The sequence below is a fragment of the Nilaparvata lugens genome, chromosome 6, assembly GCF_014356525.2.
Source record: "Nilaparvata lugens isolate BPH chromosome 6, ASM1435652v1, whole genome shotgun sequence".
In the NCBI taxonomy this organism is placed as follows: domain Eukaryota; kingdom Metazoa; phylum Arthropoda; class Insecta; order Hemiptera; family Delphacidae; genus Nilaparvata; species Nilaparvata lugens.
This window is the reverse complement of record NC_052509.1, coordinates 34,755,746-34,774,043: the sequence shown is the minus strand read 5'-3', so window position 1 is coordinate 34,774,043 and position 18,298 is coordinate 34,755,746. Positions and strand designations below refer to the sequence as shown.

Genomic DNA, 18,298 nt, shown 5'->3' with positions numbered 1-18,298 from the left:
AAAACATGGTTTTTAGTCATTATCCGCATTTTTTCCGCCATTTTGGATTGAATTTTATTGAATTTCTTATTGTCAGATCCTCATGGTATAAAAGACCTCAAGTTTAAAATTTCAAGTCAATTGGTTAATTAGGAATGGAGTTATCGTGTTCACAGACATACACACACACAGACCAGCACCAAAAAATCATGTTTTGGACTCAGGGGACCTTGAAATGTATAGAAAACTTGAAATTAGGGTACCTTATTTTATTGGAAAGCAATACTTTCCTTACCTATGGTAATAGGGCAAGGAAAGTGAAAATTAGATCTTTTGCTGATGAAAATTATTCATGTAATTTTGACAAAAATGAATATTTTAAATTTATTAAAAAATTACTAAAATTGAAAAATTTAAATTGGTTGAATTATTGATTAATTAATAGATAAATAAATATCGGGGCACCGAGCTTCACTCGTTATTTTTTATTTATTGATAAAAAGAACACAATTCTCTAAAATGAATGTGTTTATATTTCACAGCTGGCTATAATATGTCATCTTACGAATTTGGGGGATGCAATATTTTGATTTTTCACATACTCACTTTTTCATTATCCACAGCTGTTTCAGCCAAGGATGAAAATTATCGTTTTAATGTCGTTCAGCGAGTTTTCCCAAGGATGAGACCTAGTGCAATCGAATTTATATCATTAACCTATGTTCCAAATTTCGTGAAAATCGTTAGAGCCATTTTTGAGATCCGTTGAACATAAATAGCCAGATATAAATATAAAAATCTGGTGTGGTACACTCACACAACTTTCCTTGCTCATTGAACTGTGAGCCTCATTCTTAAACGAGAATAATTTAGGAGAATAACATAATGACGATTGGCGGCAACATATTTGAAACTACGATCAGACTACTGTATATGTGTATATATAATTGTTTTAAGAGTACTTTTTCCTTTGTGTAAATTGTGAAATTCGATGATTTTTTTTAAAGTCGTAAAAACAGCTGTTCTACAGATGAAATATCTCGACTGTGTTCTTTTCATAAACTGCTCTACCTACCTACCTACCTCATGCACGAGAAGGAGGTTACAAAGTCCATTTCTCTAGGATGGGGTGGACCCACCATTAGTTTCCCAGGAAGGAGACTCATGCCAGTTGATAGGGCTCATGAATCATTAGCTATCCATGGTGTAAATTTGAAGAAAATCGTTAGAGCCGTTTACAAGAAAACCGTGAAAAACATGGTTTTTTAGTAATTATCCGCCATTTTTCTCAAGAATATTAAGGACCTCATGCAATTTTCCCAGAAATGAGACTCATGTCAGTTGATAGGGCTTATGAATAGCTATGTATGGTATAAATTTGAAGAAAATCGTTAGAGCTGCTTTCGAGAAAAACATGGTTTTTCAGTAATTATCCGCCATCTTGAATTGAATTTTATTGATTTTCTTATTGTCGGATCCTCATGGTATAAGGACCTTAAGTTTAAAATTTCAAGTCAATCGGTTAATAATGGAGTTATCGTGTTCACAGACATACACACACACAGACCGATACCCAAAAATCATGTTTTTGGACTCAGGGGACCGTGAAACGTATAGAAAACTTGAAATTAGGATACCTTAATTTTTTTTGGAAAGCAATACTTCCCTTACCTATGGTAATAGGGCAAGGAAAGTAAAAATACAGAAATCGCTCGCTTAATATAATAATATAAATACATAATAAATTGAAATAGAAAGAAAAATAAAAATCAGTACCATTTTTGAAATATTTGATCACAACTTTATCATTTATTAATTCAATTTATTATCTCTTTTCTGTATAGGGCTACTTTTATAGAAATAGAAAAGAAAATAAAAATCTTAATACCCTTTTTGAAATATTTAATCACAACATGTTTCAGACATTTTCAAGTGATCACTTGGAACATGTTGTGATTAAATATTTCAAAAAGGGTACTAAGATTTATATTTTTATTTCTATAAAAGTAGCCCTATACAGAAAAGAGATAATAAATTGAAAATAGAATTATTTCTATTACTTACCTATATATATTTATATTGAATATTCAATCCTATTATGCATTGTGAATATTATTTCAAATAATATTTTCCTATTTATAAATTGATTTGTTGATGAATTATTTAGAAATTGGAATTTATTCAAGATTATTTAAATTTCCAAATAGGATTATTTAATTATTAATTGAAATAAATTAAGGTTGTTATTAATAACAAATTTACACAAACATTTTATGGATTTCAGGATATTTTACCCATAATAAATTGATGGTTTTATAGATTATTTAGAAATTAAAATTTATTCAAAATTATTTAAATTTTCAAGTTAATTTAATTATCGATTATAAATTTTCAATTGAATGATCAATTTTTAGATTTTTATTAATAACAAAATTACACAGAAAATCATTTGATGGATTTCAGGACATTTTATACATAATTACTCACTTCTCACATTCCATGGTAACTGTAGTAAAAATTGAATGTGAAATACGTGCACTAAGTTCCTTTGCTGCACTGAAGAAACCATTCCATACTCGCCTACGGCTCGTGCATAAACGTTTCCTTCGGTCCAGTAAACTGCCACTTTGCGCACTAGTTGCACAAATAACTAATAGAAATTAACATAGACAACAGAGAATATTTATTTTAGTATTCTAATGTATTTTTATCATTTGTATTAACATGGATATCGACGAACGGTAATTAATTAACCTCAAAATTCGAATCTCATAATGTGTATTTGCTATATTTCTTATTGCTTGCAGTGGAAATAGTAATTATTAATGAAAAAGAAACATTATTTATTATCTTATTTTAGATTTCTAGTTTGGGATTTCATCATAAATGTAGCCATTGAAATGATTCTTATCTAACCAAGTTGTTACAAACTTAATTTTGGTTTCCGCGCACTAATCCTCCATATAACCCACTAACTATTTTGTGTTGCAAATCTCTTTTGCACAAGTAATTACTTCGTGAACAAGTGATTCTTTGCATTCTGTAATCAGTGCAGGAATGGCCTCTTTTCAGGGTAACTGCAGGAAAAGTGATTTATTTATCTTTTTGAAATACAGGAAAAGTGATTTCTTTTTTTTTGAAATATGAGCGTTTAAAGTTGAAATATTTCGGTTGATCCATTTCCAATTTGATAGCAACTTTCTCCAATATATTATTATTTCATCACCTCACAAAAGGTAACTGCAGGAAAAGTAATTTATTTATCTTTTTGAAATACAGGAAAAGTGATTTCTTTTTTTTTGAAATATGAGCGTTTAAAGTTGAAATATTTCGGTTGATCCATTTCCAATTTGATAGCAACTTTCTCCAATATATTATTTTTGATTATGGATAGGCTACTAACGTATCCATAATCAAAGATATTATGTGTAACTAATGAAATATTTGACTCCCCAATATAAATTCTAAGGAAATTTATCTCAATTTAAAAAAATATAACTACAAAAAAATTTGAGTTTTGAATAATAACTTTCCTTATATTTTCAAAATGGAAAAATATAGGTACCTAAAATTGATATTCTGAGTAATAAATAGGTCACAAGATAAACGATAACTTTAAAATGTATCCTAAACAATTCATGAATTTTTTTCGAAAAATGGATCACTTTATGCAGTCTTATCTCAAAAAGTGAAAATGATAAAATTATTTTCTCAGAAATTTGTTCCATTTTGGTAAATTGTCACCATTAAACAGTTCCCAAAAGTGTGGAGCACAGCTTTGAGCTTCAAGAGAATATGGGCTAGACTATCAGGATGAAAGAAGAATATTGAAAACATTTTTACAAAATATGTTTAATACTAAAAATCAATACTAACTCAAGCTACGTCTTTGGATACAAACTCTTGAAACCGAAAGCTATCACTAACAATCTTCCATCTCTCTCCTTCGGCTGTGATGATGAAATTCTCAGCGAATTGTTTCATAGGTTTTCCTGTGTATTTGACGGTGCCCGTCGCCAGTATAGCATAGGCCAGCTGGTTTGATACCGCAGAGTCTGTGCAAGTGAAACAAATTACTCAACACTTCAAAAGAAATAATGAAGTCATGATTGACATACATGAGAAAGTGCCATTTTACCATAAAGTATGAAAAAAATATTCACTGATATGATCATAACATCGAGATGATGCAGTTCTACACATGATCATTGAATTCTATTACTTTATCAAATGAAAGCGCTCTATTCTTACATATTTTTCCTTTTTGTGTAGTTGAGAAGTTGATATTATGGTAATTATTCATATTGAATGAAAAAGACTAAGAAATTGTCAAAAAACCACAGATTTATTGATACTTAGAAAGGCCGGTTTCGGTTATTACAGATAAGAGTTTATCAGAGATTGACAATGGTGTAATAACCGAAACCGGCCTTTCTAAGTATCAATAAATCTGTGGTTTTTTGACAATTTCTTAGTCTTTTTCATTCAATTCTTACATATTGTACGATAAGACACTCTATCAAGTTAGACCTACCGCAAAATAGAACATTTAATTGCAACACGAGCAGGTAGCAGGTGTTTCCGTGCTCCGCAACATCTGCCAAAAACAAATAGATGAGTTTTACCGGCAAGTGACGAAAAACCTAAAATTGTGTCATCGACAAAATATTCCTGTCACTGACAAATGTTACAGTGACAATGTCGCAAGACATTTCATAAATGATGGAAGATTTTATAGAAATTTCAGTTCAACCAACTGCTGAGATATTATTTACTAGTAGTTATGTGAACAGTAGACCTCGCGCAGTTATAAACCGCAGCCTCCTCTTATACTGTCCATCAGAGTAAATCCTGTCTGTATGTCGTGTCGGCGAGATATCGGTGTGAAAATGGCAAATGGCTGTTGGGGTTGGTGTATCAAAAATGCTAACATCAAAAGCTAATCTCCTTCAAGACATACTGGCAACTGGACAGCCCAAGTTCAAAGCAGAGAAAGTTTGAGAGACAATACTATGTTATTTTAGTTATTAATTGCATGCGTTATTGCACGCAATCAATAGTTCATTTATTTATTTATTCACAATAGAGACAACGGGTTTCCCCAAATATGTCAACAATAAAAAATACCAATAAAAATTAATTAAAAAAACAATAAAAATTGTACAAATACAAATGAAAAAATAAAAATAATACGAACTTATATGCAATAATAAATAATACAAACAACAAAAATACCACCTAATTGAAAAATGAGAAATACAAAGATTTCAAATACTTATGAAAAAAGTGAAAATAAAACAAATTGAGAATTCAAAATTCCAAAACTTATAAAAATTAAAGAATATAATAACAAATAATGAACAAAAATTTTATTAATAGAATGAATAATATTTATAAATGAACGACGTTCCAAACCATATGCACATCCACACTGATACACCAACCTATTTGATCAGATCATGCTTACACAAGATTTAATTATCATACAAGATTTAATCTTCTTCTTCTTCTATATATATATATAATATATATATATATATATATATATATAAATTCTATCTTCTTCTATATATATATATAAAAGCGAAATGGCACTCACTCACTGACTGACTGACTGACTCACTCACTCACTCACTCGCAGAACTAAAAATCTATCGGACCAAAAACGTTCAAATTTGGTAGGTATGTTCAGTTGGCCCTTTAGAGGCGCACTAAGAAATCTTTTGGCAATATTTTAACTCTAAGGGTGGTTTTTAAGGGTTTAAAGTTCGTCTTTTAGCATGTATATTCTTCTTATTCCAATCTCTTAATTATAATTGAAAAATGTCTATACCAAATGTTAATATAGAACTATAATCTAGAGAGAGTACCTCTTCGAAACAGTTAACTGGTAACTAAATTAATAATTTTGTCAGGTTGGCATTAAGTTGAGTTGACTTTGTTAGGTTGGCACCAAGTTGAATATTGAAATGCATTTATCGCGTAAAAATTGATTGGGCAGTGCTACTTCAATCAGAGCTATTACTGGGAATATTATATCGCCTGATATAGCGATCGAAGCGAGTCCGCTGATCTTATTTTTTATGGCTAGACGGATATGGCGAGCGAAGCGAGCCTGACAGCTAGTTATCATATAACGCTTTCTGGAATAATTTAGCGCGAGAAAATTAGAAGACATCTAGGCGCCCAGACAAGCTGTTATAAGTTCTTTGCATCCTATTTTATAGTGCATGAAAATTGCATACAATGAGGAATGCAATTTATAGTCTACACAGCTGCTGATTTTTTACCAAGTTACATTGAGATGTTGAATTGCATGCGTCATGGCATTCGATTTATAATCCAATCGACAGCTGATTTATGATGAATAATTCTATAGTCTGATTTTTACTCTAATATTGGCGTATGAAGGAGGCTCCTTTTTCCTTTTATATTATCCTTGAAATGCAAAATTTCCAAAAACCTTGTATATACGTCGACGCGCAATTCAAAAAGGAACATACCTGTCAAATTTCATGAAAATCTATTACCGCGTTTCGCCGTAAATGCGCAACATATAAACATTTAAACATTAAGAGAAATGCCAAATCGTCGACTTGAATCTTAGACCTCACTTCGCTCGGTCAATAATAATTATTTCATATATCCAAAGAAAAATATTTTTCTAAAATATTAAATATTAATAATTTTTTTTTAATATTTTTTTATATTTCTAACATTTTATTGTGTTTTATTTGTTTCGTAATTCTTTGTAATTTTGTTTTGTCTTTTGTGTTTTTAATAAATTGAAATTGAAAAAACTTCATACATATAACTAAGGACTTCTGCTACTGCAAATCAATATTGACCGAAGAACTAAATAGCAGAAGAAAATTTCAAGAATGAAACTGTACCAAAATTGCGCTCAGACCGGGAATCGAAACCGGTACCTCTCTGTTGTCGGCTTCAACACTTCGCCCACCAGGCAGTCACTGAACAGATTCATTCAATTATGGCGTTGTTATTGACGTCATAATTGAATAAAGCTGTTCAGAGAGTGCCTGCTGGTCGAAGTGGTAAAGCCGCTCCGCCGGCAACGGAGAGGAACCACAATTGTGATCAATTCATCACATTATAAAACAGGTACAGTATAGTAGGATGCAAACTCACAGCCTTCTTCATTCCCTGGGATTATGAGTAATTTATTTCTTGGCCTGCATAAGAAATAAAATCAATCATAATACTTACTTGATACTTTTTTTTAATTTCTTGATTAATTATTTTTATTTCTTATTTTACTATTATTTGAATTTGTATCAAACTCATTATCATCATTTTATTTTTAAGCTTATCTATATTAGGCCTATTATATTTTGTGATTGCTTGTGTTGTCTATTGAACTCTCCTCCACACGCAGACGATTAGTCTTCATTGAGGAATTCCGTAAAGTTGTCTGTTTCTTGTTTCACTGTAAAATACTAGAAGGAATAAAACATATTTTGAATTTGAACGTTAGCCAGGTACCGTATGGCTTTCTATTTCTAAAGCTTTCATTGGCTATTTGAAATAATTATTATAAAGTAAGAATATCTCAGCAATGGAGAGGTACCGGGTTCGATTCCCGGTCTTCTCGCAATTTTGGTACAGTTTCATTCTTAAAATTTCCTTCTGCTATTTAGTTCTTCGGACAATATTTGCAGTAACAGAAGTCCTTAGTTCTTAGTATTTATATAGCTTTCATAGGATATTTCAGATAATTATTATAATGTAATTTTATAAATTTTTGTTTTGCCAAAGACTTTGGCATTTTCCATTACGAAAACATCTGTGACAAAATATTTTTGTCATTGACAAAATATGTTATTGTGACAATGTTTCAAGAAATTTTGAAATGTCAAAATTTTGATGATTCCGACTTTGACTGACGGCTGACCTTGTGATGTCGGATGTGTTGAACCAACTTGTCCAACTAGACATACAACATTCCCATACACAGTCCGACATCGAATACGAATTGAATGTTGGACCTCAAGTAAGACAACAAATCTGATAGTGAATGGACCGCTTTAGTGACTATAGTTCCGTAGGTCTGCAGGCAAAACTCCCTTCATGAGTTTGAGGTTAGGTTCTTGTTCCTAAGACTCTGATGTTAGGTTATTGTTCCTACGACTCAATTGTTCTTTTCCCTGCTCTACTTGAGGAATAGGGTATGAAAAGAGCACCTAACCTTACGATGTGTTCATCAGCCAAAACAAGGGTTAGATGAGTGGTTGTCACCCCGACTGATGAATACATTGTAGCGTTAGGCCAGGGACACACGAACGGTTTTTTACCGGATGAAGTGCAAATCACACAGGAAGGCATGGAGAAGGACACACTTCGCCGGGCCGGCTAAAAACCGGACCCGGCGAGAAAATAAGCCGGCTATTCTCTACTTCGCCGGGCTGGCTGTTTTGCCGGCTATCCGGCTGTTTCCGGCCAGCAGGTTGGAGGGCATTGTACATATGGAGATGGACACAAGGTTCGGCAAACAGCCAGCCGGCCCTGCCACTACATCTACTCTTCACCACTACTCTACTCCACCACTCTTCTTTAGTCATTCGTAGTTCACCCCTCAAAGTGATTGTGTGTGAATTGTTCAGTGTCCAGATTTCTTTAAAAACTTCTAAGTGCAATTTTGAATAAAAATTAATTATGCCAATAAAAATTATTGAGAAAATATAGAAAAATTGCTGGTAAAAAACTTATTTTCATATATAATTTGTTGAGATCACAATAAGAAACTGACATGATGATGTAATGTTATTGAAATGAAAAGTTTCATATAAGGGTAGTATTTTGTCAGGTGGGCCTCTTGAGGTGCTCGAAAGTAGTTAAAATACATTAGCCTCTCACATTTATTTATTGTAAGATCTCAAAAAATTGGGTGTTACAATTATTATATGTTTATGTATGTTATGTTCATTATACAGGGTGTTCACAAACTCCCGACCAATACTCTTAGGCATTGTTCCTGGGTAAGAAACATATCATATCATATCATATCAGTTCTTATCAGTCAGTCGATGGGATCGGATCGTTTGCTGAAGCTCCTGCTTAAACGAGACTAGACCGGTTGAATCCGCTTTCGGAAATAATTGTGTCGACCTAACAATAGCCAATAGCGCCAATCTATAACCAATTTATTATTTTCAGTTCTGTTTCTCACAAATTTATTTATAATGGGTGATGATTGCGGAAAATGCGGGAGAGAAATGTTAGTGAAAGACATTATAAAGTGTAGCGAATGCTCGGTCAACATTCATGCTCAATGTGTTTCGGGCGACGTCAAAAATAAAGTGAACACGCGTAAAAATATGAAGTGCGATTCATGTATGAAACCTCCTAACTCGGCTAACAGTGTCTGTGTACCCACTAGTAACAGTGAAAAGTCAGTGCTTGAGGCAATTGCTTCTTTTCGCGAGGAGTTTAACGAGCGCAGTGACTCGTCAGAACTCGCTCTTAAAAAAATGCAAGAGGACATTGCAAGTGTTGTCAAAGACTTAGGATCACTCAAGTCACAGTTCGAGGGTGTGAGAAAAGAGTGTGAGCAAAATACTTCGCAAGTAAAATACCTTAGAACTGAAAACGAACGTTTAAATACTCAACTTAATTTGTTAAAGTATGAGGTGTCAGACCTACAACAGCAAACCAGGAAAAATAACATTATTATTGCTGGTGTGCCGAGATCGCGAGGTGAGAATATTTTTCAAATACTTGGGGAACTTGCTAGACTCTTACAAGTGAACTTTAACAGTTACGATGTGTCTGCCGCCCATCGTTTACCATCTAAGATGAGAGATAATCGTCCACCGTCAATCGTAGTTAATTTTGTTTCAAGACAGACAAAAACCCAGTGGATTCACGCAAGGCGAGCGAGGAAAGTAATGTCTGCCCAAGAACTGCATCCTTCTTTTCCGAATATACAAATCTACATCAACGACCATCTCACTGAGAATAACAACGCTATTTACTTTGAGGCGAGGCGACAAGTGAAGAGCGGCAAACTGGCGGCTGCATGGGTCGCCGACGGACGAGTGCTGGTCAAGCGGACGCCGACCACGAACCCACAACGAGTAAAGCATGTGGAGTTCTTTCAACAATTATTGGACAAAAATCAGCAACAATTAATGGCTGCCGATACCGAGTCACACCCCGCTGCTCCCGATGCGACAAGTGATGATGTAGCGGCTACACCAAACACGAATGCGATGGCTTCAGGATCAGGCTCTTAAGTATCGAAATCGATCAAACTGTGAGTTTTTAATAATTATCTTCACCCACTGTGCATAGGAGACTGATAATAATAATAAAATACGAGTAGGCCTATATACATTTGATATTAATACTTCTTCAATAGTATTAATAATTCCCAAGTATTTGGAACAGTTTAAATTTAGTCAATAGGTACAATGCTATTCATACTTGTTTTATACAGTAATCGCCGGGTATTTGAGCGATGGAACTGCTAAATTTAATTTAAATATCATACGGTAAGCATCAGATTTTGAATCTGAGTTACACTGAGAATATTCTTCTTTTTTACATTACTGATATTGGTGGGTATTATTTTTATAATTGTGGTATTGAATGATAATATAAAATCAATAATAATAGATTTTATTTTGATTTATGAATATAGTTGATTAAGGACAAGTTGAATTATTATTTGAGTTTAAGAACGTTAAATAACTTCAAGTTGAAGACTTTTTTGTTTTAATTTAGAAGCATACTAACAGAGGTAACTTAATTCTTATTTTATTTATGTCATATATTATATCATGAAATGTTTTTCCGAAACCCTCAATTAGTTTAATGAAGTGGAAATCCAAGAAAGATTCATTGCATTTTCGTTTTTAATATTCATTAATCAGTTTTAACGAACAGTTTTAAATGATATTCAGTTGTTGAAATGATTATTAACATGTATATTTTATTTTATCTTGTTCATTTACAATTTTGAAGGAGAGATCAAAGTGAAACATATTGCAAAAATGTTTCAGTCTTTCAAATTGTTCTACTCAAGTAGGCGACCATACTAACTTTAGTTGTGAGCGAATAATTTAATCTATGAAAACAACTTGAATTGGCTATCACTATCTGAAAGTATGATATCTTATTGCTTAGATCTATAAAAAAAAACTTCAAATTGGAAAATACCCACATTTATTTATTTTTTCAGTGTATATTGTTTTGCTTCTAACTTAGTAAAGTCTTTTAATCATCAACAAAGCTATCGGCCTCTTATAATTCTATTTATATTTTTTAGCAGCTTTCCGAAAGCGGATACATTCGAATTGATTTTTATGATTGAACAGAATCTAATTTTTGATTACCAGTTAGTAGAGTGCTTATACTGTGAAGATACAGGTAGTTTTTATCAGGCTAGCCAGGAAGATAAGATAGATAATACTCAATCGTTCAAAATTATCCACCAGAATATCCGGAGCTATAATCGCAATTTCGACGAATTCTTAGTATTGATTGAAGATCTCAAAGTAAAATTCGACTGCATTATTCTAACTGAAGCATGGCTTAATTACGATACTGATTTAATAAACATCGATGGTTTCAATGTGTTTAGATCATTCAATAGTATCAATAATAATGATGGTATTGTTATCTACATTGATAGTGCCCTGTCTGTTTCGTGTACTGAGCTGTGTCTGGGAGGGGTTGCCACCTGCCTGAATCTTGTTTTCGACTGGTTTGGTCTGCCTTGCAATCTCCTAGCTATTTATCGCAGTCCAAATTCTAATCAGTTGCTGTTCACAAATGCCTTGAATGATTTTTGTGGCAAGAACTTTGATAACGCTGGCCTTTCGGCAGTAATTGGCGATATTAACTGTGACATACTTAATCCAACCCCAAATATGCAATTAGATCGCTACATGGAGGTGATGTATGCAAACGGCTTAATTTCATGTATTGATAAAGTAACCCGGCCTGATAGTAATACTTGTATTGATCATATTTTTGCAAAAATACCCAACAGAACAAAATTATCATCTTTTATCTTAAAATCCGAAATAACCGATCACTATCCTATCTGCTTAAACATAATTCATAATACCGGTAGTAGTAATTGTAATAATAACAACAATAACAATAGTAATCAATTTCATTCAAAAGTATGTTGGAGCAGAGTTAAACATTGTTTGCAATTTCAGTGCTGGGATGAAGTTTTGAATACAAATGATGTTGACAAAGCTACAGATTCATTTCTCAGTATCTTGAAAACAACTTTAGAGTCTAATTCAAGCAGTACCCCGATAACTTCAAAGAACAAAAAGATAAAACCATGGATTACGTCAGGATTAGTAATATCTATTAGAATGCGCGATAAACTTAGCAAAAAAGTGCGGGCCCAACCTTTTAATCTCGATCTAAAACAAAGATATATTAGGTATAGGAACTCGCTTCACTCTTTAATAAAAAATGCTAAAAATAACTTTTATAAAAAGAAGATAGATTCCGCAGCTGGCGATCCAAGAAAATTCTGGAAAATCGTCAATGAGATTTCAGGGCGTCCAGTTGGCAAGGAGGTATTTCCAGTCGGGGCTTTTGGGCACAAAACTTGTGATTCGGCTGCCACAGCGCTCGAAACTTTAAGCGATTCTTTTAACGAATATTTCTCCTCTGTGGGAAAACAACTGACGGAGGCTCTGAACCCAGTAGGACCTGCCGAGGTGGATGATGCTGATCATGCTACTCAGTCTGTATTCAACCTACAGCCGATCAGTTCAGAAGAACTTTATGGTGTTATAAACAGTATTAGGGGAAACTCATCACCCGGTTAGATAGTATACCTACTAAAATGATTAAAAATAACTTTAATGAATTACAACAACCCTTAATGCACATCATAAACCTGAGTATCAATACAGGAAAATTTCCAACATCATTAAAAACAGCAAAAATTATCCCTATCTACAAAGCAGGACCAAAGTCAATAATAAGCAATTATAGGCCAATCTCTCTTCTCACAGTTGTTAGTAAAATAATAGAAAAATGTGTTAAAGTTCAGCTCACAAGATACCTTGTTAGGGAAAATATTATTGCAGACGAACAATATGGATTCATTACCAACAAAAGCACCTCAGATGCTTTGTTTGACCTAACCAAAGAGATAGCTACAAAATTAGGAAATAAGAAGAAGGTTTTGATTACATTTTTAGATATAGCAAAAGCTTTTGATGCGATTGATAGGACAAAGCTTTACAAAAAACTAGAAACAATAGGAGTGAGAAATAGAGAATTGGAGTGGTTCACTAGTTATCTAGGGAATCGCTCACAAATTGTCTCAATCAATGGATCTCTTAGCAAACTATTACCAATAGAGTACGGAGTAGTCCAGGGCAGTACATTGGGCCCTCTATTGTTCTTGATTTATATTAATAATATAAGCAAATTGAAAATTAAAGGGAAACTGTTCTTGTTTGCGGATGATACGGCTGTGGTATCTGAGGGCTGCACGTGGGGTGAGGCATACAAGCACGCATCCCATGACCTTGCCAAAATTAGAAATTGGTTTGACCATAACTCTCTTACAGTTAATATTGAAAAAACCAAACATCTTCCATTTATTGGTCGACAAGATATTGACTGTGATCGCTATGTGTTAAGGATGCACACCTGTGACGATCCTCAGTCGGAGGCCTGCGGCTGTGGCATAATTGAACGGGTTGCTCATTATAAATATTTAGGAGTCATCCTGGATAGTAAATTAAGCTGGGTTCCTCATGTACAAGGGCTGAAGAACCGTTTGAGAAAATTAATCTATGCCTTCTCACGGCTGGGCCAAGTGCTTACTGTGGATCGCTGCAGGACAGTGTACTTTGCGTATGTGCAGTCTTTGCTGCAGTATGGCATTCTGGCGTGGGGAGGTGCGTCATTAGCGGTCTTGGAGCCTCTGTCGGTCGCCCAGAGGTTGATAATTAAAACCATATTACAAAAAAACCAGCGTTTTCCCACCAATCTACTATTCAATATATTTCCAGTAATGAATGTTAGGCAGATTTTCATAAAAACTTTAGTAATTTACATTTTCAATAATAAGGACACTTTTTTCAGAGAGATTCAACACAGTCATCTAACCAGAAACCAAACAATGTCACGTTTATTTAATCCTCCTATTAGTATCAGTTTGCAAAGGCACAATTCATTTTACATTTCGCAATGGCTGTATAGAAACCTTCCTCCAGAAATAGTTGAGGCTGGGGCGGGCCGAGTCACTGTAGTGTTAAAGCACAGAATTTCTGAATGGTTAATGTATGTTGGATCGCAGGATGCAGAGAATTTAATCAAATCACCTTATGTTTGAAATTCAAATTTTAATCTGTTTTTCTTACCAAACACATTTTGCAAAAAGCGATTCCGGCTGTTCTGGTGTGATGAAAATAATAATTATTAATAAATTATAAAAATAGGTATTATTACAAGCCGATTGTCTAATTTTCTTCCAATGGATCTGTCTTTTCTTCCTTCTCAAATTCAAATTGATTTTTTTTTCATATAATTAATCCTAGAAATATATTAAATATAATCTATTTTTATTTCATTTACCGTATGTATCTTATACTTATAGCCCAATATTTTTTATTGAACACAACTAATCTTAAGAACTGCTCCCACACACGGACGTATAGTCTATGTGGGTTCTAATATTCATTTTATAATTGTAATTGTGTTGTTAAAATTGTATGATACGTGAATAAAATAAATTGAATTGAATATTTAAATTGTCCAAAAGTCTTCAGTTTGTTTTATAAATTTGAAAAATTGTCATAATTTTTTTGGTAGCTTTGTCTAGTTGTTATAAATTATTGTGCAAAGTTCATCAAATGTGGTCACCGACATCCGAAAATAATTAAAAAACTTATTATCATCACTCCGAAGATGGACGAATAGATAATAAAACGCTCCATGAAGCTGTCTTTTCTCAAGAATTGAATGAATCCAAACATTCGTTTCCCTTACCTCTTTCTCCTGTGGTCTTGACAGTATTTCCGAGCTCTTGACAGTACCATTGCATAAATGCGACTGAGAACCAGAAGTTCATAGGCCGGTATAAGCTAAGTACATTAGAAATATTCTGTTATTATTGCAGCCGTGTCCGGTGACCGTCGAACGGCAGTTGCAGTGTGTTCTGGTATCCAACCGGCGCCGGACCCGGCGAAACAGCCGGTTCGGCAGTTTTACCGTGTCGTATGTCCCTGGCCTTAGTGTGCTCTTTCAGGTCAGGTATACTCTATGATCATCTTACAGACGTATCGTTCATTTGAAACACGTTAGTGGCCAGCCACACAAAATTCTAGGACTGTTCTTCTTACTCTCATACTCCAACAAAATATAAAATTGCAAACGAGTAGGCCTACTGTACTAACCAAGAATTTTCTGAGAGTCCAAAACTCTGACAGAGTGATCGCACGTTGGTAGATCTGATAGAAATTTTTGTATCTCTTCTTTTCCCAAGATTCCGTTTCCGTTCCAAACTAGAATAGCTGTGTCCTGGTACAGGCGAGACATTAACTGGAAGATACAACAATTCACTCAATATTAAAGAAATAGGCCTATGCCTAACTCAATCCATCAACAGAAGTTGTAAATATTGATAAGATGTGGTCAAAATTATAATAAATTGATAAAATAATTTGATTCTAGAACATATTTGAATGTTTTGATTTCAGGATTATCGAAGTGACCAATGTCCTTTACATGGTTTACAATAAATTAATTTTCTACATGTTTTAAATCAATATAGTAATTTCGATCAAACAAAAATGGTTATTATTTCTACTAATCATGCCTACCTTTCTCATGTAAAATGGTAAGTTAACTTACTGGTTATTACAGCTTTCAAATACCGATTTAAGGTTACTCGCCTTATTAAAATAAATATATGGGTAAGCCTACATAGTAGTGATTCTTAGCATGAAAATCAATATGGGTAAATATTAGAGGATTAATAAACATTTCTTAGATTCCTGGTTTTCTATCAAATCTATACTATTCAAATTTTTGAAAGCGTCCAGGTTCCTCAAATACCGTACCGTTTTCAACATTTTTTCACAGCTAAAAACTTCAACATTTAAGTTAGTATGTACCGGTATACTTTTTTTCGCCACACTTGGATGTAATGAGCTGGTTTACGTGCGTCATATGGAGGCCGAAAGTGATTGTTTTCCGACCAGGCCGGTAAAACTTTACAGCCCTAGGGCTGTAAAATGACCTTGAATAACAGCTGATCGTGTCCGATCTCACAAAAATCATAGAGATAATCTCATAACGACTGTAATAATCTATATAATTATGTATCGTGAATCGCGGTATCATGTCTATAATATATTTTATGAATTACTGTTTCATAATTTAATATTTATTATTGTGTTTTGATATCAAACAATAGAATACGATGATATCTCCATAGCCTCAACAATATAATGTTGGCTGCATTGTCCATTGTCAGAAAGGTACGTATCGCAAGTCTTTAAAAGTGAAGAATCGAATTTGAAATCAAAGTACAATAATTGTATCAATATTTAAAAGTGAGGTAGAGTAATAATTGTTTCTTTTTTATTATCGAATTCCACTTCTTAATGCAATACAATCAACAATAATAATAGGAAAATACAGCAGAGATCTAAAGTTTAAGGTAAGCCTACTGGTGAAACTCAGCCTTGACTGAAAAATTCCTAGTAATTTTTCCGTAATTCATTATTAAAACTTTTAGATAATTTTTCTTCAATATCAAACCATATAGAGAAAACATTAGGCCCACTCAAGATTGAATCTTCGAATGTTTTCTCTATGATTTAACTATTTTCAGAGCAATATTTTGTTGTGAAAATGCCGGCAAACCGGCTTCAAGTTTGCCGCTATAGGCTACACTATATTATAGTAGCCTACATACGTTACCTGACTTACAGGCCTCTTCGATCATAAATATGCAATGGCCGAGTGCGTAAAGGCGTCGTACATCAGAACTCCAACGCTCAGTAAATTACAATCATGATCTAGGTTCGAACCTCGGTCAGTGACATTTTTTTTTGGTCGATGAATTTCGACTTTTATTAGCTATTTTTATATTAGTTACCGTAATTTAAATTTCAATCAATTTTTTAGATATATTTTGAGACAAAACTGTGAAATATGCAATTATATTAATTTTTTAATCACATTATTTCAAAATAGTAATGAAAATTCTATTCATCCATCTATCCATGAGATATTGCACCAGGCGCAAAGCGCGAGCTATAAAAATTCAAACAATTATTCGAAATATTAATAGTATAAAAATATTGTCACTATTGTAAATTATTAATTAGTAATATTGAAATTAATTGACAGTGAAAGTTGTCATAACCAAGATTCAAACTATCAAAATAGGCTGTTTGAATTTTATTTATTTTTTAATTTCTTATATATTGGGAAGTTTTTTTTTGGTGTGGCGAAAAATAGCGTTAACTGAAGCATGGCTTAATTACGATACTGATTTAATAAACATCGATGGTTTCAATGTGTTTAGATCATTCAATAGTATCAATAATAATGATGGTATTGTTATCTACATTGATAGTGCCCTGTCTGTTTCGTGTACTGAGCTGTGTCTGGGAGGGGTTGCCACCTGCCTGAATCTTGTTTTCGACTGGTTTGGTCTGCCTTGCAATCTCCTAGCTATTTATCGCAGTCCAAATTCTAATCAGTTGCTGTTCACAAATGCCTTGAATGATTTTTGTGGCAAGAACTTTGATAACGCTGGCCTTTCGGCAGTAATTGGCGATATTAACTGTGACATACTTAATCCAACCCCAAATATGCAATTAGATCGCTACATGGAGGTGATGTATGCAAACGGCTTAATTTCATGTATTGATAAAGTAACCCGGCCTGATAGTAATACTTGTATTGATCATATTTTTGCAAAAATACCCAACAGAACAAAATTATCATCTTTTATCTTAAAATCCGAAATAACCGATCACTATCCTATCTGCTTAAACATAATTCATAATACCGGTAGTAGTAATTGTAATAATAACAACAATAACAATAGTAATCAATTTCATTCAAAAGTATGTTGGAGCAGAGTTAAACATTGTTTGCAATTTCAGTGCTGGGATGAAGTTTTGAATACAAATGATGTTGACAAAGCTACAGATTCATTTCTCAGTATCTTGAAAACAACTTTAGAGTCTAATTCAAGCAGTACCCCGATAACTTCAAAGAACAAAAAGATAAAACCATGGATTACGTCAGGATTAGTAATATCTATTAGAATGCGCGATAAACTTAGCAAAAA

General features: G+C 33.3%; 1 protein-coding gene across 1 annotated transcript; it reads right to left on the bottom strand.

The window, feature by feature from the left end:
• Positions 1 to 3,811: 3,811 nt before the first annotated feature.
• LOC111060829 (NTF2-related export protein) lies at positions 3,812 to 15,566 on the bottom strand. The gene is made up of 2 exons (XM_039430687.1): positions 15,384 to 15,566; positions 3,812 to 4,034 (listed from the first exon to the last, which is right to left on the bottom strand). The coding sequence occupies exons 1-2, from the start codon at positions 15,523 to 15,525 to the stop codon at positions 3,856 to 3,858; spliced, it is 321 nt and encodes a 106-aa protein (XP_039286621.1). The 5' UTR covers positions 15,526 to 15,566; the 3' UTR covers positions 3,812 to 3,855.
• Positions 15,567 to 18,298: the final 2,732 nt, after the last annotated feature.

What these genes read in the sequence shown, in the direction of transcription:
- LOC111060829 (XM_039430687.1), bottom strand. Translation starts at nt 15,525, where the DNA reads ATGTCTCGCCTGTACCAGGACACAGCTATTCTAGTTTGGAACGGAAAC. An exon ending in GGACTCTCAGAAAATTCTTG is followed by an intron (nt 4,035 to 15,383) that starts GTTAGTACAGTA and finishes TCACTTGCACAG; the next exon opens with ACTCTGCGGTATCAAACCAG.